Source organism: Haliaeetus leucocephalus, unplaced genomic scaffold, assembly GCF_000737465.1.
Source record: "Haliaeetus leucocephalus isolate CR32 unplaced genomic scaffold, Haliaeetus_leucocephalus-4.0 Scaffold866, whole genome shotgun sequence".
Classification (NCBI taxonomy): domain Eukaryota; kingdom Metazoa; phylum Chordata; class Aves; order Accipitriformes; family Accipitridae; genus Haliaeetus; species Haliaeetus leucocephalus.
Window position 1 is genome coordinate 1,770,396 of NW_010973302.1, and position 23,928 is coordinate 1,794,323.

Below are 23,928 nucleotides of genomic sequence, written 5' to 3' on the forward strand. Positions count from 1 at the left end.
TAAAAAGCAGCACTCTCCTATAGCGAGACCGTGTTTTTCCTGATGCAAACAATCACCTCAATTTGAAAAAGGGCCTCAAGTGAGGTGCTCCTTCAATAATGCAGGAAAATTGCTTGTGTTTTCTGTTTCGCTATGCTTTAGATGGAGTATTTCCAGATTTGTTTGCCTTCAGTAATGTTAACTGTATTAAGACCTCCTATTCTGCTAAAGACTGTCTTTAGGACATGAATCAAACAGTTCTAGAGAACTCCCCACCTTAGGCTAGGGAATTTTAAAACTCATTTATTCACAAATGCTATTATGTCCCTTTGTTATCCAACATATCTGCCCCCTTCCTCCCTGTGCATTCAGGTCAAGATTGTTTACCCTGGTGACAACACTCAGTCTTTGCTGGTCTTAGCACAGGAGGATGGAGCTTGGCAAAACCTGATAGGCCAGATAAGCACGAGGAATTCAAATAAAGTTTTGCTGCCTGACTCTGAGCTCAGAGCTACACGCACCACTTGAATCTCACAGGTCTCATATTAGAGAGAACACCTAAGGTTCAGGACCGTGCTCTTCTTCCACTCTACTCCACAGACACACAAATTTCCTGCTCTGTTTTGGAGCTGCCAGGTGCTCATACCATCTAGCAGAGCTTCCTTCGGCGAGCTGTCTGACATAAGCCTCTGGTTTCCCATCTGTAAAAAGCCAATCCTTGCTGGGGTTTTTGATACCTAACACACCGTGGCAAAGGAAGGGAAATCTTCCTCCGGGAGCTTCTGGATGCTGCTGCAGCATTATCAAGCTGGGAAATTCTCACCTCACTGCTATACTGTCTGTCCTCAAGCTGAAGACAGCTCACGAGCCACAGGTCGATTGCTCTCCTCATAGCTGAGACATCTTTTGTGACAAAGAACTAGTATAAATTACCTAGCTGGCATGCAAGGAGGACGTCCCGCGGGACTCCCCGTCTTTCCTCATCTCCCGTGCTCTACAAGCCCACGGTGGCTGGAAACACTTAGCACCTACCTGGAGCGCTAGCACGGTCACCAAGTGCAAGGAGAAAAGCTGGGTAGAGGAGAGTATAGTAGGGTAAGGAGTCAACATGAGAACGTGGTCAAGAAAAATCACTCCTTGTTTGCAAGCTCAACAGATTGTGGGTTGAGCGTTACAACCTCAGGAACCATAAACCCAGCCTAAATCCACATGGGTTCGAGATTCAATGCAATCATCTGATACTACATAACAAATACAGCTACAGGAAAGGCATGGTGACCTAAAACCAGCTGCCCTCTAGATCCTAACAGCAGAGTCCTCAGCAGCGATGCTGATATACGTGAGAAATCCCCTGCTTGGCCAGGAAAAAGCCATCTACATCACTAATCATCCTAAGCAGGAACAAACAGCCTCTAAATCAACTGGGGAGAAGCGTTGCAACTTGTACCAAAGGTTGTGACAAAATTAAACTCAGTATGGGAATGCAGTTGAGGCAGCCATCAGCTGACAAAGTACATTTCTTCCTCATTCTCACTTCTTGGTGTAGCTGCTGTAAACATTCAAGACATTTCTCTGATTTATGCATTTAATTAAAAGATATCTATAACATTCATGCTGTTTACATTTAACCCAACACTGCAATGAAAGCTGTAATTTTGTCGGGGATTTATATTCTGTACTCAAATTTATTTTGATTCCTTGATTTAAACATACACGCAGAAGTGAAAATGTGTCAAATCATGAAAATGGAAAAGATTATACTCCATTATCTAGTTCATCTGTCAACCAGGGCAAAAATCTTCTGAGGACTGTTTTTCTCAATCTGCCACATGTTAGGGAAACTTAATTTAAAAGACTAATTCAGAAAAGACAGCTAAACCTTAAAAGTGGAAGAGCAATTGGACCGGTATAATTGGAAGTTGGTTACATGATTTTTCCTCCCTCTATCTTGTATTCAGTTCATAACTTGCCAAATCTTGCACCTTCTGGGATAAAACTGTTGGCCTCTGCCACATTATTTTTTTTTTTTTTTAAAAAGAAGTTATCCTTTTTCTTTCTTTTTTTAAATGGAATGAGAAAAAATGTGGGGTTTTTTTAACCGAAGAAAGTAATAAATCCATTTTAAATGCAACTTTATTTCCTTTTCAGCTACCCTGCCTATACTGAAGCCTTGCAGTAGAAAACGAACACATGGGTTGGAAATAGGTCTCAACCGAGGAGAAGAAAAAAAAAAAAGTCAGAGCATTTCAGCGTAATTTTACTTTGCTTTGACCAAAGTTGCAAGATATTTGGAAACAACACGTCATGCACATGCAGTGCATTTGGCACTGGCCTTTTCATTAGACTCCCAACATATGCAACTAAGTAAGGGAAGGCTGCACAACACATGCGAAGCAGATTCAGTCGCAGCGAAAAACATAATAAAAGTATAGGGTGGCTTTCTAGGGTATGGAGGAGGAGGGAAACTTGGGAAATGTTATTTAGCTTGAGCAAATGTATAGCTCCTAAGTTAATAGGGGAAGGGCTCTGGCTGAGAGCCCTCCCTCCCGTAAGACGTACTGGCCGGGGAGTTATGGGCTGCTCATGAGCGCTGGGCTCCTGCCAAGCCAGCAAAGCTCTGCAGCTCTGGGCAGGGAAGCTCCTCTGTGCTCTCTTTCAAAAAAAATGGGATCATCCTTGAAGGTTAACAGAGTTCAAATTATGTGGCAGGCGAGCGGTTAGCAGAACGGCAGTAGCTTTGAGAAACGTACGCGTGCAAAATGTTGTTTACCGGTGTCAGAGATCTGTTACTATGGGGAGCGCCTTGGAAAGTCTCACGCTGCTTTCCCATCCTCTCATTTCTCCAGTGCTTTCTTTCTGCCTTATATTTGATATGTCTTTCTTGTAGTGGCTTCCTTAAACCAATGAAATCAACCAAATTTAATGTAGCTGGTGACAACCAACCAGATACACAAAGATAGACTGTTTCACGTTAGAATCTGTGTAAAGTTTAAAATCTTCTGCTCAAAGTCTCTACATGTGCCCTTCCTTCCTATAAAGTAAGAGAATGACCCTACCTTTCTATGTGCCACTGAAAAATTAAATGTAGGGAATATTTCTTTATTTTTAAATTGCACTGCTAAATCAAGTAGATGCACTGACAAGCAACACTGCTTCTCAAGACCGCACATGGAAAAATTGGATTCTGTTGCTACACTCGCTTCCAGTCTCGTTAGGTATTTCACAGTGCGATGGAAGGCCAAGACCAGACTTCAGCTGTGCATAAAGAAATATTTGATTGATCTCTTCTGGCAACCCATACTCCTTTTAGCGACTGGAGTTTGTATGTCATCTCCTGACCCCTCCCCTCCACAAAGTTTGCAGAGCACCTAACATCACGTCCCACGTTTATCACCACCGGCAATGCCTTGTGCGAGGATGCTCTGCCATCTGGGGAGCAGCAGCAGGAAGGAAAACCTCCCTCATCCTGGGTGACAGTAGGAAAATGCCACCACTTACTGCTTTTTTCTCCTCTAAACCAACATTCCTAACAGTGGTGGTTCCTGCTCATCACTGCAAAACAGCCTCCTGGGTAAGAGCTAGTTGAGGCACCTTACACCGGCCATGAAACGAAGATGCTGACGGGCCCCTCTCACGCTGACTGTGTCACCAGGAGAGCACAACCAGACTCTTCTGATTCAGGGAAGGAGAGGATCATTGCAATGGACTTCTCTTGTGGCCATTACAGAAATATTTTTCTGCTCCCTACAGGATGCATAAAGAATTACATACTTATTTCTTAAGATTCATATTTAGATACCTGGATGTTTTTATATAACACCAATTTTCTATTTGTTGCTCTATTTCAGGAGAAAAGGCAAAGGTTAACAGTTAAGAGGTAACCAGCCTCCACGACAGTACCGCTGCTGCTTCTTCATTACCGTTTGTTATACTTTCCCCCATACTCCCTTCCTAGTTTTTATCACCGCGGGCGAAAGGATGCTAACTAAACCCTTACCAAATGCTGAACGGCCAATTCTATGGTGCTATCAGTGCTGCTCTTTCCCAGGCTACTTGTCGAACAGCTCTTTCACCCCCTTTTTTTTTTGTTATGAACTTTCATCACAAACACGAATAAACGACTTTATTATTACCTGGCAACATGATGCATTTGAAAATCCTGATAACCAACCCTCCACTCCCTCCCGTTCTGCCCAGACCCCAGCCCTGCTCCTGCTCAGGTTCAAAGGAATTCTTAACTTTACAACATCGATAGTTTCCCGATGGCCTAATCCTGGGTCAGAAAGAAAAAAACCCACCTTTAATAACTGTTGTTATAGGACACTATTCCATCTTCTAAAGCCTCTGCATGTAACTGCATGAATTCTCATCTGTTGTCTTAATGGGAAGCAGCTAATTACAATCCACAAGCTGCCACAGGCAAGGCTGAGACATTAATCAGCTTGGCTGGGTACGGGGCTATAACTGCAGTTACAGTTCTGCGGAGCAGTGAAGGGACTAAACCCAGGTGACGGCAAAGTGAAGACAACCACAGGAGAAACCCACTGGGGAACAGCAAAACTCTTGCACTGCTCATCACCCAGCTCCTAGAAGGGTTTATTTTCCCTTTTACATTTTTCTGGGTTTGAAGAGTTAAGTCTCAGAATCACTAACAATATGTATTATTGTATTAATATAACGTTATTGTGTTTGCATTGACACAATTAAATTGTTATTACTGCGCTTTACGTTTCTCCTGGCTGGGTAGAGAGGACCTTGTCATCTGAACATCTCAGTTTATTCTCAAAACTGGTTTTGGATAACCAAAACACTGTCCAGATTTCTGTGGAAGGCTGACCTGCATAACAATATTATTGAATAGCTCTTCTGAAGCAGCTATGGTAACTCCAGGATAAGGTGATTTCATTCCAGTATAATTGTTCAGCTTTGTGAAGAAAGCAATTACTGTGGAATGAAGTGACTGAATCCAGAATGCAGCTTCCAGAAGGTAACTGGAAGACTTTTCAGGGGTGGAGGGGACAGACATTAAGCCTCCATGTAAATATTAGTCTCCATGTAGACAACAGCTTGGGAATAGGAGTGTCCTGTGCTAGCCCACCCTTCATCTTCATCTTGGCCAATGCACCTCATTCCTGAACTGCAGAATCACTGTTACTCAAGTCACTCACCCAAGGCACCACCCTCCCAAGCTACCTTGTCTTCTTGTGCAATACCCAGCTCCTGCCGCGTGCCTTCATCTCGGGATGAAATTTGCTTCTCTGGATTCCAGTAAGATAAACAAAGCCCTGTGTATGACCAAGATGCATCTTTCCTGTGATCAAATTACGAGTAGGATGTAAAGGAGATAATAAAAATATGTAAAATATTGGATTTAAAAACCACAACTGCCACCATAATCCTGAAGCTAATGAAAGCTTCGCCAGTGCTTCTGAAAATCCTACATGTAAGGTTTTCCCACATTATATTGGCATTTATACAATTCACTTCTTGTTATTATTAACTATTACACCAAATTAGTCTATTTTCAGCTAGTCATTTATCTTGTAGGTATTAAAGAAAATGAAGATCTTATGCAAGGGTTGAAGAAAGAAATTGGATTAAACTGTTTGGAGCTTCCCCTGATGATAGTAATGGTCTTTTCGGGACCATGACAAGTTCACTGATTTTTCAACATAAAAGCAAGCGTGGATTTGAGTGTTAGTGCCACTTTGGCCTTGACCATCAATAGTCTCTCATCGACAGACATGAGAGCCCTTAGCAATCTTCTGGCTTCCCTGGTTCAGAATGGAAAGGACCAATGTTCTCAGATTCTCAGTAGCGTATATGGCACACTATTGTAAATGTAGGGTTTTTTTTAAGGAAAATCATATTTATACTACTAAACCACAATTTTTTTTAAAAGCAAGGAATGCTAAATTTTTAATATTTTTAAGTTAACTTCAGCTGTAGGCACAGCTTTGAAAGCATCTGATTTTTTACGAGTCTCAGTTATGTCAGCAAGGAGACCAAGTCATCTACTTATCTTCTTCTGTAACAGCTTAGCCTTGCAGGACGCGGGCTGCGAACGGGATCCCTCGCTGGCATCAGCCACACGCTGATCCTGCGACACCAACTGAGCCTCGGCGAGTGGCAGATGAGACTTACACGGCGCTTTCATAGGTTGCGGACGAGCTGTTTTCAGCAACTTTTTGTTTACGGACAAAGGATCCAAAATTGTAACAAAGCTAAATGAGCTAAGGGAGCTCTAAATATTTTCAGAGTGATCCATTCTTAATAAAAAGGAGAAAGAGCTCTGATATAATGGAATGCAAAAATTCTGTTTACAGGATCTTCGTATAAGCAGCAACAAAATTAAGTAAGGCTGTATTACTTGCTACTGCTATCAATTAATGCAGCAACCACTTCCAGACATAATAATTACCATATGTGCACTGTGCTTTACCTCTGGGCTTATTAATTTCATACACAGGAGGTTACAACCACTGATTGCATTAAAACATATCGATATGTTACAACAGAAATGCTCCCACTGCAACGCATCATTGCACAAACTGAAATGGTTCAAGGGATATAGAAACAGCCATCTGCACCCATCAGCGGGCAACTTGCTAATGGTCATTTCTCCATCCCCTCTTAAACACAAAAACACAGTACTGCAACGGGAGAATGACAGCAGTTAGCTCAGCTGCTTAGGGACAAAAGTGATAGGGTCTTGAGACAGAAGTTGACCACTGGAGAAATGAAAAATCACTGGGAGTACCTATCAATATAAATAAATTAATACCAATAAAACGGCTCTTATTTCTCACTGCAATCTGCCCCACTGAGGATTTGCTCATGTAGAAGTGATCGCCAACCAGCGCTACCCTATGAACTTCAGAGCAGCCTGAAGTTTGGTGAATGTCAGGAAAACATCCATTTGGATTTTTAAAAGCGCTTTTCATTTTTGAAATTTGCTGAAAACTTTATATATCATGAAAGGTCATGACATCCAAATAGCATCTAAAAAAGTTGGTGGCTGCGTTGCCATAAGACAACTGGGTTTCTAACTACATGCAAACACAGCAATACATTCAGAAACAACTGCACCTTGTTTGCACTTGGGTTTTTTGTTGTCATCCTATCTGCATAATTAAAGATGTGTTTCTATTCAATTCTGGTTAAGCTTCTGTAAGTTATATAACCTGCTTTAAGACCTCCCTGTAAACAACAAAGCATTGTTTGTATTTCTAGTAAAGCTTAATTTTCCCTCTTCTACTTTAGACGGCATATTTCAAGCGAGAATGCACTGAGTTCAGTAGGCAAATGTCACATTAAAAGTAATTCAACTGTCCCAAAATAATATTTAGAAAGACAGTGGCAACCATGATGCAAAAGAAGAAATGTAACAGGCAAAATTATCAAGTTCTCTGCATTGGTAGTACATTCATATAGGGTGAAAGCATGTCAGCGATTTCCAGAAACTTTAGAAGTTAGAAGGAACCTGGCTTTTTTTCAGCAAAAGCAATAAAAACAAGTACCAAGCACAAAGAGTTAACGCGTTCTTCCTACTTCTGAAAGCAGGAACGAACCCGATTTCGTCAGTGAGGTTTGGCAACGTGCGAAATCCTGTAACCAATTTCATTTCCTGATAAATGAACGGTCCACAGGGGAAAGTCAGCCAGAGGCTTTGGGAACTGTCGAGAGCTCAGACATGACCGAGAGGCTCCTGGAAGGAGCCAGACTGTCTCTTTGCTTATCGCCGCCCAGCCAAACGGCACCATCCGAACGCCGGCGCTGCCAGACTCCATTTCGAGCCGGAGCTGCGGCGCAACGTGATAGCGCTTCATCAACACGCGGGATCCCCTGAAAAAATAAACCAGCTCCAGCACACGTCTGCTGTTAGACTTTAAGCAAGCGGGCTGAAAACACATGGTTGTAGAAAACAGGCGTTGGGATGTGACTTGTAACGGTCTGCGTTGTTTATGTGTTTTAAAGCCAAGTGCTAGGAGTGACTCGGTATTCTGGAGTTTAGAATCTCCCCCCCGCCCTTCCAACAGGAAAAAGCCAAATACAGAAAGATAAATCATTCATTATTGGATAGATTTTGGCATTAGCGAGACTGCAGAGGATGCATTTTCAATAGGAGCTATTGGCTGCGTCGCGTGGAAAGCTGAACGTCACTCTCAGTTTTAAACTATAAATTGATTTTTTGAAAAGTTATCCTCATAAATGTGACTGATAGGCTCACTGAATCTTAACAGTAAATATCAGCTCTAATTGCAAAATGACAAATGGGCCTCAACGCAAGCTCAGCTGTGAGTTTCTGTTCTATTCAAATGCCATCTTTTCATACAGTTAACCTGAACGTTTGTTCGCTTTTGTATTATTACAAATTGATTCACAACTCCAACATTTTTACAGGAAATTCAAGTAGCTTGACACACAGAGATTTGAACTTTTAAAAGTCTAAAGTTTGAGCTTGTAAAAAAAAATATTGCCAGTCTGATGACCCCTGAAGGGAAGATAAAAGGCAAAAAAAACAGCTCAAATAATAACTTCAGGCCCTTCATTACCAAAATCCTGGGTAACTTTTCAAGTGGCTTGCAGGCTTATAATAGCAACAATGTCTGCAATTGATTAGCTACCCCAACACAACCAGATGTCACAGTGACAGGGAGAAAGTACTGTTGGTTCTAGAGTTTACTGGGAAGCAGAACATCATTTCACTGAAAAACAAAATCTCTAAAAAGGAAGTTGGGGAAACTGAAGAAATATTATGCTTGTTCTCAACCAAAGTGTCTGAATTCAGTTTTATTGCATCTTCCAGTTCTCTGGAAAGCCTGGGATAAATTCTTTCTTGCTCCCACGGAAAATGCTGCTCACTTGACTCAGTCTGCCCTTTGTCACACCACCACTACTCATTGCTTTGCTGGGATCTTTGATGCATTCTGCTCAAGACCATGAAAAACACAAGCTAATAATATAAAAAAAGACAGTTCTCTATGTTAACTATCTACCCAGGTTTGTAAACAAGGTCCATGCCTTGGAGGAATACCGGAGCAATGACTCCAGACACACCAAGGTCTACGCTTAGAGCAAACAAACTCCAGGAGTCCCATCGCCGTTGCTCTTCCCGTGACTTTGCTCATGATATTTAGGGAACATTTTAGACCCCAAATGAGAGAAGCAATGAGAATACCTGAAAGGGATACGAAGAGGATCAGTTCTTCTTTCAGAGCATTTTAATATTAACACTACTGCTGCCTTTGAAAGTATCCTTGATACTTTTTGGGCTACTGCTATGCTTTTACCAAATATTGCGATGACTCCATGCACATCATTGCAGAGTGAGCAAGCAAGAAAACAAGTAGCCTACTTTCTTCTCTCTTCAGGCTGCGGCATTAAAATGGAGGATAATACTGCAGGGCATGATATACCACAGACTGGTTGGTGGAAGCAAAAACCGGCACTGTAATATTAGTATTCATATACTACTTCTAAGAAAAGCAGTCAAAGCACATTGAAGGGATTTGGCCATCAGTGTCTTTCTTCAATTATAACCCATATAAAAGAAATTACTCGTTCAATAGTTGACATTTTACCATCCATTTCAACATGGGAGCTTGCAAAAGCTGAATGGATTTGGTGTGGGTAACCAAGGCTCACTCCCAGCTTCTTCCAGCTGATTGTTCACCAGTTAACAGGGCTCTACCTCCACCTCTTTGCTCCTTCAGCTGCTTCTCTCAACCCACTTCAACCAAGTCGGTTGAAGCTCAGAAGCTCACAAACTCACTTTTCCTGCTCTGTTCGCACACAGCCTAGGAAGAAACACAAAATCTTGTGCCCCGACTGCTGACCACCGTGGGCATGACTGCCTTGCAAAGGCACGGACAGCTTTGCTCGGTAGCCCTTTGAACTACTGCAGATACAGGCGACGGGGCTGGTCTCCTTACACCTACAGTGATGCAATGCAAAAAACCAGTCCTATGCTGTCCTTTAAAGCAACAGAGGAGAGGCAAAGCCAGGACGCATCTTCTCAGTTTTCTGCGCTTAGTGCTCAATGCAACGCCTACAGAGCAGCAGCCAAGGAAACGAGGGAGGAAAGGGACAGAGAAAAGGGACACGTAGTCCTCCTTCCCTCATAATTAACACCAGTCAGCACGAGCCACATACTCCCCACCATGGGAGATGCAAAGTCCGAGGCACCTGCCCCGTGTCTTGCTCGCATCGTGCCTGGTAGCATCTCGTCAGCGTGAAGACAGAGAGCTTGAAAACCTTAAGACTGTTGAAGCCAACAGCAAAAGTCTCCAGTGAGAGCAGGGTTTTTCCCATGGATCTCTGAAGCGTTCGGATAGAGCAACGAATGTTTCAGTGACTAGGAAGAAAACAAGGTTGAAGTTCTCCATTTATTCTTGATCTGTGAAGAAAAGCTTTATATAGTGCTCCCTCCAAGTTGAAAGCATGATTATTATTTTCTGTTCAAAGAGATTTTGGCTCCTTTACAGCAAGAAACTGATATTACATGAGAAACAGTTTAAAGATCAGAGATTCAAGAGTTTGCTAATGCATATTTTCCTATGCTGATGCTGCAATGATGTTTATATTAGTCTTCAATAGGGAGGTGTCAGAAAAGCATTAATATGTTTTTAACTGTGCGCCAGGCAGACAAGCAAAATAAAATAGCCTTTTTTTCCCCCCTCTTGTTCTAGTCAACAATGCCAAAAGTTACTGTTTATTTTTCTCCACCCCCATGGAAGAATTTATAACCACTGAAGTAAACTAAAGTTAAAAAGCTGTTTTTAATTCCAAAATTGACTGACAGCTGCTATGTAAAAGCAAACCTAACTTGTTTGGGTTCTCAGGAGCATTCGCATTTGAAAAATGAAGTTTCCTGGAGCCATTTGAGGGGTGGGGTTTTTTTTATGGTCCCTTCCCCCAGTGCTAAAAAAAATAATTTAAAAAATGTGATACTGTATAATTTTCACATTGAGAAGACAACTGGGGAGAGGTGGAGAGCACATCCCCTTTTCAAAGAGCCTTGAGAGTAACATATAAATATGGTATCGGTTACAGCGCTAGCTAACTCTCTTTGGGAGCACCAAAGAGAGGTTGTGAATGCCACGGTACACACCACCGCTGTTAGACCTGGCAATATTCAAACTGATAATATACTCAGCTGTAACTAAGACCTTGTGTGCAAAAGGGCTCATCTTATACCACACCAAAGAAAACCAAATCTTGACGTGTATGACATCCAAAATCCATGCAAACACTTACTGGAATGGTAACTGTATGAAGAGTTCTGGTTGGCTTTTTTACTTAAAAATATTAAGGCAAACTTTAAAAAAAAAAGTAAATATGCTTTATAAGTGACTCACCAACACTACCAGACTATGCCAACATTTCAAATGTCTTGAGTCCAGCAATATGAAGCTCCATGGCTTTCCATGGCTTGCAAGTTTCAAGACAAACTACATTTCAAAGGATTGCAGTATAATTTATTTCATTTTCCCTAAAGCTTCTCAGTTAACCGATTTCTTCTATCTTATGTGAAGGATGCTTCTGAAAATGAAGTGCTGTTAGTATTCAATCCAACTCATAACTGTATTGCATTATACACAGCTACAAACAAGTCTCTCTAAAGACTGCTGAAATCCACTTTTAACCATGGAACAAAGGAGTCACCAAATTTCAAAGACTTTGAATCCACAGATGCTAAAGCTAATTTACTTTGGCCCTTGCCTTCTTCAGTGTTAAAAAAAATAACCAGGCACATAAGAAAAATGTTTAAACAAGCATAAGGGTTGCAATTTTGCTTAAAAATATTTGCAAAATTTGTTACCATGCTATATATTCTAACTAGCTACTCAAGTCTACCTCCTGCTAAGGAAGCGTTTCTGTGGATTATCTTATTAATGTTCAAAAATGATGGTGGTGTTTATTTCTGAACCACAGCTCCAAAGTTTTGGCTCCCTTCTGGGATTATGGAGTTAAGAGCCTGACTTCTGACTTTCTTTCTGTAAGTTTTTACTATACACAGTCAAGATGCAGTATGTCAGCAAGTATCTAACTTCAAGTACTATAATAGTCACAGTTTTTCCATAATATTTTTCACATACTTTAGATCTTGCCTACACACAAGTTTGCACCATTTAATTAAGTAGATTTAAATGATATAAACTCCTGCTTGGACATACTTCTTATAGAGTGGTGTCATTCAGTTTAGTTTCAACTCATTCTCTATAATTTAAGTACCTGGGCTTATATTAATAGAAGAGCACCTGCATAAGGGTTTGCCCTGATTCAGACAGACAGACAGGTTTCTAATCCCACTTTAAGATTAGCCCGAGTCAGCTGAGTGCAGACATGTCTTTGACTGCCTGCTCACAGCTTCATGATGATAAGTTATTTTCTGACCACAAAGCCCACCAAAACTTTCAAGATCATTTTTCCTGGAATTTTGATTACCCCAAATCATATTTCTCAAGGGATGGGGAGTATATTCTTCTCTACCCGAGGTCCCTGAGAATCTGACCTCTAAAACGAGTGCCTTCAAAAGAAACGTGGATTATTGTTCATCACTTACAGGTCAGCTCATGGAAGCAGGGAAGTTTGACATCTTAATTGACGGTATAAATTGTCAAAAGGAAATACAGAGTCCATAAATACTATTATTCTTAGCATATGTTTGGTGTTTTGGAAAGGCCCAAAAAGCACTTTGTTTAAAAGTTTCTTGCACTTCTTTTACTAATCCGATCTTCTTCAGGTTAAGGGTTAACAGCAGTCGAGGGTCAGCAAAAGGGAAGTCTGCATTATAGACGCCTGCCTAGCGTCAGACCTAAGGATATATTAGACACAATCGGCTTCCACTGTAACAAGATCTTTGACCCTTCGGCCAGAAAAACGTAAATATCATAAAGAATTTGATGAATTCATTTTTTAAGGAAGTTTTCTGTCTCTCTTGCTTACTGCTACGCCCTAGAGCTCTGCAAAGAGGTTGCTGGTCTCCACAACTCCTCTGCCCCTACCTCTTTACAGCGTCATACCGAGTTAATTTGCGCAGTCTTCTACCTAAAACCCATGGTAGTGAGGTACTGTTACAGCAGTAAAACAAATGCAAGAAAGCTGTACACAGCTTAGGAATTACAGATCTGCCCCAGGGTTTAATTTAGATCATTAAAGACCACTGGTCTGGACTCTGAAGCCAGCATCTTGCTGTGGCCAAATAACAACCCCCAAGGACTAAGGACATCAGGACTCTGGAAAAAAAACCCAACATCATCATGAGCGATTGTAATGGAAGATGGGGCAATGGATGGTCTCTTGGGATCAACATCACGTTAGGTAGGACGCATACATCTAAAACGTTACCAATTTCCTTTGCAATCCGGGGCACTGATGCTACCCATGCCCTGCCCCTCTGCACGGTGTGACGGTACAAATGAGCGATGAACAGACGATGTCTCCTCCTGAGGAGGAGCATCTCCAGGAGCAGGGCAACCATTGCACAGAGAGCTCAGTAGCTAAACCAAGAGACTGTTTAGACTCCCTCAGTTTTGGGGACTTCACAGGCACTTTCTTTTATGGCTATACCTTCTTCCCAGAGTTGACATCCCCCATTGAATTCACCGCTGCCTCAGTCAACAACTGTATAATTTTAATGACATTTTTGGTAGCTGAACTTTTGACATTGGGGCTGCTTCCCCAGGAGCGGGGCGATGTGCCGGGGACACAAAGCTGTTCTGGTCCAGCTACCACCACTCCGATGACAATTTTGTCTTTTCCCCCGCGCTCTGGTGCCTCGGTGATTAGGGGCTTTCTCTAATGAAACAGATGGAAGTTGAAGGAATTGGAAGTACATCCTTAATAGAAGGGGAAACCTACAAGAAGTGCTTTTAACACCTAAAGCGAAACTTGTTCTGTCAAGAGACTGAAGGCTTTTACCTCTGCTCCTTTTACATATTCTGTGAAATTTTAATGCCCGTCGAACTAGAACGCACTTCAATAAATATTAAATTTTGTACCATACCAAAAAGGTGCGAGTTGATGGCATAATGGCATGTCTGCATAGCACATGAAGAACATACGACAGAATGCACACTGATCACAAAATGCTCATTGACACAGGGAGCAAAGGAATAGGAGAAAAATAAAAGCAGCTCCGAGTATGTTCATGAAAATGAAATCTCTGCCTTAAGTGGCTTAGCTAATGGGAACTTTTCTTTTCTAAAGCATTAAATGTGGCCTCCCAGGTGTGATCATTCCATGAACCCAAATGTCAGCTTCCAGTCACTAGCTGGCATTCAAAACAAGTTTTCCCACTTATTGTAAAAGAGCGGTTATCTGCTGGCTAACTCCCCTTGAAATCCTGCGATAACTCGCAGACTCCAGACACAGTCCCACTTCTCTCACACTCCTAATCCTGAAAGTACAGCTACTTCAGCAAAGGGAAGAAAGGCAGCCTGAGAACATTAGAAAAATAAAAATAAAGAAAAAAATGAGGCCAATTTTCACCTATCACTATGATCTCTAAATTGCCTTTAATAAGCTTCTGCAATAAAACAGGGAGCCTGGGTTGTGGGCTGCTCGTCTGCGAAGGAGACAGCTCTATCTCCACGCCATGGCTTCTGCCTCCATCCTGGGCATATTAACTTCATTTATCTCCTCCCACAGACTGGAGGAGAAATAACCAGCTCTTGATTTCAGCACCTGCCCTTTATCTCTCTGTTTATGCAGAAGTCTTCTAAAAGGCTAATTACTGAGCTTGGACTTTCCCTGCCTTCCACAGTACATGGCTAAAAGCATACGCTTAAAATAATGTTAATTATATTGTTTGTCTCCAGTCAGATTGCTCCAGGACTGGAAGGAAAATATGAGTTAGATCTCCCATTTGCCAATAATTATTTGCTAAGAAAATGCAGGCTATCTTTCCTAACACACACACAAATATATATATATGCGCTCACTTTGCATCCCATATTGCTTCCCACACTGAAAAGGAGCAGGAGTACCAGGGTGTGCTACAAAACTGATAAGCTCCATTATGCAGATCAGGATCGTGGCTCTAAGTGCTGTTATTTTTAGTTGACGTTTATTCATGTTTGAACTATGGTCTAAGCAACAGACTCAAGATCTGAATACATGTAACACCTCTTGAATGCTCACTTCCTCGACAAAGGCCAAGATAAGCAACTTGAAAACATTCACCATATTTATCTGTGCATACATCAGGTACTTATACATAAGGAAAAAAACCACCATTGTCTGAGCTGCAGGGAAGCAAGTGAGTAAAAGCGCTGCTTCACTCCTCAGTTTTCCAAATCAAAACATCTTTGTGTTTCACCCGCCTCCCTCAGAGCACTTCAGCTGAAGATGGTAATTTCTAGAGGTAGGAGTCATGTCTCCGCAAGGTCTCTTCTGCTTTAGAGCACTTCAGTATGCTATGGCGAAAGGCAAGGACGGCTTGAAAATTAATTAGCAATTAACTGCAAAGCCAATCTATAAATTCTGAGGATTAAACTCCACAGCTTTGCACACTGCAGGCACACGGAGGTCATGTCAACCCAGATGCAACAGACCCCGAATTCCTCCACCCATCGTCCAAGCTGGCCAGGCACAAGCCAACTCCTGTCCAGAAGCCACCTCTCTGAATTGGCCGTGCCCCAACCAGCCTGCGTTAGAAAATTGTCCTTTCAGCAGGCAATATTAGCTGGTCTACGCAGCTAGACAGCTTCCAGCTCGCAGATGCGAGCTTAGCGACGCGAACAGCCACGAAGCCTATTGTGCAGGCAAAGCGACTGTGGGTAGGGTTGCTCCCACCCATCCAGACATGCCCAGAGAGTGTCATTAAAGACATGTGGATTAAAGCTTTCTCCTTTATTTAGCTGCTGAAATTCCTCAGAGTTGCCAGAGTTGTTGCGTAACTGTATCTTTAGTCTGATCTTAATATGATTTTGTCGAGCTTTAGAATAGCTTCCCCTGAAAACCTCAGAGACTGAAGCAGGAAGGTCTGAGGAATTCTGAGACTCCTAGGAGAGAGGTACAAGGACAGAGAGCGTGAAGGCTCACAAGGTCATTTCTATAAGAGGGAATCGCGTGCCGCTCATCGTTACCGTCTGTGCAAAGAAAGGATGCTATTTGCATTTACAAATTAATGCATGACATTACAGATCACCAAGGTCAGCATCACCAACTTTTCTCCATGCAGGAGTAACCTGCTCTGGCCAAACTGCTGCTCAGCAAAAGGATTTTGAAAAAAAAAAAATGACAAAACCCAGTAAGTGTAAGCGGGCAGCGTAGAAGAATTATGCGCCAAACTGTCTGTGTTCACTTGGTAATCCTGTCCCAAACTCAAGTCCTTCAGAGGAAAGGTAAGTGCTTTAAGTCACGCTATAAGCATCCTTAAAATTGGCAGTACTAGACTGCTGGGTGAGGACTTACAGAGCCTGGCACTTGTCAAAAAATTCTGATCTGTTGATTTAAGAGGCAATATAAACATGTCATTTTGAACGCCTTATATAATTAATATACAAAACGTAAACTTGATGGGATTTCACTCCAGAAACTTCTTGAAATTGTGGCCCAACATATAGGTCATCTGGCACAATAAGTAACTGATAAAACCTTCATTTTTTTGTAAGCAGGAAATTTATTTAGCGATGGCTCTATGTCAAGAAGGAATCACTGTAGCCTCTTAACGCAAGAGCTTTTAATTATCTGCCTGTAAGTATATGCTGTCATAGAAAAACCAAAAGGTCCAGTGTTTCTCTGTATTCACAGCATCACAGCGTAGCAAGGACACAACCTGAAGGGCTGGATTTGGACCCAACAACTCCTCTGCTGTAACTTAGGCTATTCCTGTACTGCAGCTCAGGACTCAGGCTCTAGACCAATCTCTCTCGAAGTAATTCAGTCTGAGTGACTAAATACGTGCCACCTCAGGGACACAGGGAACTGCAGGAAAGACATTAGTATATGCAGCCAGCTAGACAATTCCCACTGGGTGTTTTAAAATTATCAAGGTATAAATAAATTACCAGCTGCCACCAATGGCCATGTATACTCAGTGTGCCTTATCAGATGATATTTTCCTAAAGTTACCACAAAAGAAGTGGCTCTTGAGAAGACGCTCTGGCTCTTTTATCATACAGTGGTAACAAAAATGGTTCTGCAGAAAGCAGACAGTATTTAAAATACACTTGGCAAAATGGAGAAGCAAAATTTGTCCTGTGCTGAAAAACCACACATAACTCAAATTACTTACTTACCTACTTACACAGATTTCATTATTGCAGTATTTAAACATCACACAGCCATTAATGGATTTTAGCCTCACAAAACCTGTCAAGTTGGTAAATCCCTCACAAGATTTGAGAGACTCTCAGAAGGGAACAGAGGGGTCTGCTCAGGATTACACAGAAAGCTCGTGATCATGTTGACCAGGCTTACAGGTCCTGAACTGATTTTCACTAGGTTGGTTAATTCTGAATTAAAGCCCCAGAAACGTATCTTTGTAGCATTTTACGTACACCCAGATGGAGGTGCAGAACACCAGAGAAAGAAGAATAAGCTAACAAAAGAAAAGAATGATCGAAGTTTGGTTACAGCTTAACTAAACAACAGATGGAGAAGTGGGACTGCATCTGATGAAGAAAACCTTAGCCTCAGCAAATTTTAATTCCTCCACACGCTTCAATCTAATTAATCAAGAAAACTCACCCAAACTTTTAGCACAAATGAGGAATTTAAATTAAAATGTACAAATATGGCAATCCACAATGTAATCCCTTATCAGCCGCTATTGATAGGAGAAATGATGTTTTGACCTTACAGATATAAAGGGGATGTATGTAATTGATTGGAACAGTACACTTTAATTGAGGAGGTCTTGAGCACTTACTCTTAGCCTGTCTTTGGGCAACGCAACAGCTCCTTGCTTGATGATTTCCAGAACTCGCTCCACTGACAGCTCAGCTCCAGCTTGCTCTAATCGGGAGCTGAAAAAGCTGATCACCTGGAATGAAAAATCAGAGCACATAAATAAATAGAAAAGGAGAGATCTTTGTATCAATTTACACACAAAGTTGTCATCTTCTTTCCCTGGATCAACGTATCTGTACTTCTTAAAGAATAATCATGTTATTGCTTGTGTCACAGCCAGGGAGACTTTGTTAATGTCAAATTAGCACAATTATCAGTATCCTCCTGCAGCCATTTTTAACAGATAGATGATTTTACAATTTAACACATACAGCTTAATTAATAAATTTACATTTTCAAGTCCTGTGTACTGACATATGCTTATATTTCTATCTCTCAGTACTTCTGCACATCAGGATTTTTGAGGCCTTCCAGTCTACTCTTTATAGTTTGGGCTAGAAATCTACTTTCATTTTCAAGCATTAAAGTAAAATCCTTATAGTTTCGAAAACTCCTGGACCCAAGGCTTTAAGATAACTATTAAATATCTCAATACAACCACAAGAGTCTACATGACTTCCTGGGGCTTTTGTAGCATTCAAAGCCACAGCAATTGGAGGGGAGCAAAAAAAACCCACCAAAAAACCCAGAAAGCTCCTCTTCTCCCCAAATTAACCACCTGAAGTGCCCCACGTACCTTCCCCATCACAGATTCCAGGCCCAAGGACCTGTACGTTCCCGCTCAATGCTCTCATCCCTCCACGCATCTCCCTGGTGAGGCCAAGCTGATTTTCACCATATTTCCCTCCCCACCCCCTTTTCTGTGACCCAGCTGGTCCTTGTTAGCTACAACACAGTTAGGTCAGGCTTTAACTTTCATCCCTCTCCAAGCTCAGTAGGTCACACCAGAAGCAGACATCCCACCGGCAGTTCTCCATGTGGGACATCAGAAAACCTCCATTTCTATAGCTCCTTTCATCCCAAAAGAGCACACTTTGCAAACCCCATCCCTTACCCCAGAGGAACTCATCAGTCACGCAGAGGATCCGAAACTCAAAACAACGCAAAAAGGGTACAGGGCAAAATTTCAACACCTACTTAGAGTCCTTTGAAAGTACCAGGAGATGGTCAGAGCCACTTGGTAAAGCCCACGCACGCGTGAACACCGAGCTACCCCTTGGCTGGAGCCGCGCGCAGCTTTTCACTCGCTGCACATGCTGCTGGTAGGTTCCCCAACATCTCGTAGGCTTTGGACACGCTCCTCGGAAAAGTACTAATGTCCACTTGTATCTCAGTCACAGCCTCCAGCACGTCGAGTAATCTTTGTTAAGTCTCCCGAGTAGAAGGGGGGGAAAAGTGTATTATACTACAAAATCTCTGCTGAGCTCTCTTTGTTCTGTAGTGAGACACAGCTGGAGCCAGAAACCATTACCCTAATTATGCCTCCCAGCTCAGCTGCTGTTAATAAAACAAAGACAGCTGATGGCTTGATTACTGTGAGATTCAAATTTGTTGTTCCTCTCTTGTGATCCCCGAAACCCTAGCCCTTGTTTTGAGCAGGTACATTTGCTGGATTGCAGAGTAGTTTTTTCTAGAAACGGAAGCGCCAAGCGAGCAAGATAGAGACAGATGACACTCACTGGAAGCAGCTTTTTGGGGTTGTGGGGTTTTGGTGGTGTTTTTTTTGTTGTTGTTGTTCTGTTTTAAGCAACAGAAGTATGGAAATAGTCAGGAAAAAATTCAGGTTTAACCTTCTGTACTGTCCTTACGATTATCTCCACAGTTGAACAGAAGGGAGAATTTCACTGCCTCTGGCAGATGCTGCAGGTAGGTTTTACATTCTTACAGATAAGGACCCAGGGTAGCGCTGTGATCTCTGATCCTTGAAAAAAACAGGAGTAGGAAGATGTGCTGAGCTCATAAGCAAAGGAGCTGGAGGGAGGAACCAGAAATTACAGAGGAAAATTGCAAGAAACAGCTTGCGCAAAGAGCGTGAGGACCTTGGAGAAAGGCTGACATGGTTTTGGCATAGGGTCTGGGACAAATTGCTGGTAGAGGATACACAGCTCATAGAGGAATGAGAAAGTTGCCCACAAACTTCGAAAGAAAAAAACATCTTCCTGCATTTCAACACTCCTCTGATGTCAGTAATCACTGGTGAAACCTATCCTCGCCCAGGGCAGGCTCATGCAGAGAATCCATCCCACTAGTGCTGCCTTGTTAGCTCAAGTTCTGCTAAACCACAACAAAAGCAAAATTTAATATTCGGCTTTTAATCAAAAGGATAAAATAGTATCATAATACATATGCATAAAAAACTGAATGAAACTCACAGATACAACCTGAATTCTGGTGATTCCTATTTTGGAAAGTCAAAGCCTCCAATCTTAACATGTTTTCAAAAAAGACTTTTATGTTTTTGTGGTAAAGGTACTAATCTTGGTTGAGTTACATTTCACAAAGAACAAAAGCAAGATAAGCTTCCAATATTTTCAGGCTACGTCAGCATTTCACAGAACTTCGAATGGCTATTTTTGGTATGCAGTTGACGACTGAAATTCAAAATATCTACTTCAATAATACTTATCTCTAAGCGTTATTTGCCTTACTGCTTCAGACAACATGGAATTGGAGTAATTCTCTTTCTAACCCTGATAGCACAGTACCCCAATGAGATACTCAGGTACCCAATGAGTACCCCAAATGAAATAAGAGAAAATGGGGGGGGGGGGGGGGGAAAAAAAAAAAAAAAGATGAGTTATACAGAGATCCTAAAAGAGGCATTTGCTTACTCCCATTAGATCAGTAATAAAACCAAAAAGCATTACATCCCTACTGCCCAAGCTCCCATCTCTTCTGTAGCAGAAGGTCTAACACTTTACCTAGAAATCTGCCCAAATATAAAAATACAAAAGCTTAACATAATATTAAGGAAGAGTAGCCTTTTCCTTTGAAAGAGCTTTAATTATCTTCCACACAGAAGTAACAGACCTGCGTTTAAAATAATCATGAAAATTAACAGATTTCAACTCCTTGTCCACTTAAAAAGAAAAATGAACCAGAGAAAGCAAACTGGGTGGATAATATTAAATGAGTTTCAAGTTTTAGCACATGCTTTAAAACCCAGTGCTGAACATATTACTGTAATACATAGAAAAAACCAGATCTCAGGGCAAACGAACTAGGCTGAGAGATGGTGTCCATTTTTTGATATTCTGAAAATTATTGTTCTCATTAATTATTTGGGCAACTGGTCTAAGAAAACAGAAAATAACTGCAAAGACTGCTTAAGAAGAAGAAGAAGAACAAGAAACTTAATGAGTCGCCGTGCATTACTTGTATCCAAGTCATGCTGTGCGCTGAAAGGCCCTCTCCATGCAAGGAACATAACCCGTTTTAAAAAGCTCTCTCTCCAATCTGGCTTCCATATTAACAGAGATTAAAAGGCACGTCTAATCCTGGATTAGACAACCCCTCATCAGGAATATCTTATCAGCGTCCAGATAAAACGGTGTATCTACAGCGCCTTGCCCTGTGCAGAAAGCCTAATTCTGGTTGTGCAAGTTACCCAACCATGTGGTGTGATGGGCACGCAGCGACATGGCTTGGTCACCATCAGCTCAGGGATTTCCAGGCTTTGTATTAATATACCATTAATATAATCAAGATCTCTAAACAAAAACTGTTTTCTATAGTGATTTTCAAAATTGGTTGTCATAAAGCTTTTCCATTTAAGAGGTCAATTTTCCCCGAGAGACTCATCTTTAGTCCTTTTGTTTTCTAAACAACAAATTTACAAAGTATTTCCAGAGATAAAAAGTGCTACAAGAAAGCTACAATGATTTAAAAGAGACATTGTAGTTTTGGAGCTTTTTTTTTTTTTTTAAGATTATGAGGAAATAACCACAATGTCTTATTTCACCCATCTATTGTTTCCATAGGGCTGAAAGGCTGCAGTAAAGAACTATTTCTGTTCACTATAGCATGCACCAAGCAGCAGAGCTATCAAGGACAAGATGTTTTCTTCACTTGGATTCTTTCGTGGATGCTGAAGTGGTGTGATGCCCCAGCCCATTCCCAGGCAGTGCTGCTGCCTAACTAACACTACAGCTCCTCGCTTTCTCCTCCAGCTAAAAATAACAGTACGATTTGCTGCTGCCTCCTCTGCCCGCAACTGTCAAGGTTAACTCTGCAAAAGAGAAAAAAAGTAACTTGGCACCAAATGAAAAAGTTCTGATTCCTTTTTTGTAATTTTTTTTTTTCCTTTGGAAAGTGATGAAAAAAGAAAGACGTGCATTTTGACACTGGCTATTTTACATTTCCAGCCATGTTCACCCCTGGGAGAGTAACATGCTGTATTGATGGCACGCTGAAAGGAGAAAACAAACCTCTTGTGGTAAAGTACCATAGGATTAGCGCTTCAGCTAAGTAGCTTCCTTAGGAAGACATAAATCACAGCTATGTTCAGTAGCCGATAGTCATACCTTCTGTCCTGGAGACAAGTGAGGCAAAGCCAACACTCACTGATTTAAGAAGGGACGAAACGGCTTTCAGGTGATTCAATAGCAGGAGAAACACAAAAGGTTTATCAGCAAACTTGAAGTACTGAAGTTTTTCAGATTCACCTTGAAACTAGAAGCATGTTAAAAGACACACAAACTTTTCAAGGTACCCTGCTCTTCTCATCTCCCCACTCCTAGCAAAGAGAGTGGGTAGGAGTGGGGAGAAAAAAACAGAAAGAAGAAGAAAAAAAAAAATCACTTAAAGTATTTAGCCAGGCTCTAGTAATCAGCAGGATCAAGGTTTTTCTACGGGCATTTTAAGGAAAACCACAAAAGATCAGTTCTCATGTTCACTGCAAGTCCTGCAGGTCTTGAAATAGGAGTTGCTATGCCAGAGCCAAGCCGACTCAACTGATTTTAAAATATCTAGCAGGGAAATGTCTCTGGAGAATTAAATTCCTAGTAGGAAATTGCATCAATTCAATCCTTTGCATCACTAAACCATTGCTCCCGACCTCCTGATTTCTATCAGACTATTTTGCAAACAAAACTCTAGCAGCTCCTAGTTAAGCCTGTTCAACCACATGATATCTATCACTAGCTCATAGGAAATATGAAAGTAATAAAAGCCAATGCGTTCTCATGATGGCCATGAACCAAACTCATCTTTAGGAATTACTAGCGAAGAGTATCTACCAAATTCCTGACACATCTGAGGTTGCTGACCAAATTATAGACCACCGCTGAAACGGAGCATATAGATAGTTCACAGCTGAAACATTTCTGCAGGAGGCCAGAACAGGAACCCTAGCATTCCTCTTTGTTCACCATCCAGAGGAAGAACATCCCATTTAGCTAAACAAGATGCACAATATCCTATTAAGATGACTTTCTAAAATGAAAAGTAAATTAATAGGAAACAGAAGGTATTTGCATTTCAGTTTCTTCTGTGCAGCATTAACTGTTCCCATATGTTCCCAATCAGCTGGCAATGGTGATTTTTAGCTTATTTATAAAAACCCAGAGACAAATAAGTAGTTTTCAATAAAAAAGCGTTCTATACACTGATGACCCTCAATGGTGAAGCACACAGAGGTCACGTGCCATCTCCAGAGTAAACTGAACGGTCCAAATCCTGAGGCAAAGTCCATAATTACTGTGACCAAGTCTGTATCGCAGTTAACCTGGGCAATTGCTGCTGTGGTCTGAGCAGCTGGTGGAGCTACAGAGCCATCCCCACATTCACGTGTGCCTACAGACACGTTCTGCTCTGTCCTCTGCCCCAACGTCTGCTATCCAGAGGTCTCCAATGCTGAAGTCCCTGGAAACCTACCACAGTGCTTCGTTATTATTAACATTAGAAAGTCTTTCCTTATGACCTGTGAATCCACAAGTACGTGAAAAAGGTTATTCCCTTTCCCTTTTGATAGTCTTAAAGGTCCTTTCCAACCTAAATGACTCTATGAGTAATCCAGCTAAGATGTTGCTAGCACGAGTAGGCTTAGAGAACATCTCTGGGCTATTCTCCCTTTGCATACCCACACAG

General features: G+C 41.6%; 1 protein-coding gene across 4 annotated transcripts in view; it reads right to left on the reverse strand.

The window, feature by feature from the left end:
* DYM (dymeclin) overlaps window positions 1-23,928 on the reverse strand; it is a 219,045-nt gene that overhangs the window by 14,096 nt on the left and 181,021 nt on the right. For all 4 annotated transcript variants that reach the window (XM_010583004.1, XM_010583005.1, XM_010583007.1 and 1 more), the window contains exon 16: window positions 17,861-17,974. In XM_010583004.1, coding sequence (XP_010581306.1) covers window positions 17,861-17,974 — 114 coding nt within the window. The remainder of the gene's footprint in view (window positions 1-17,860; window positions 17,975-23,928) is intronic.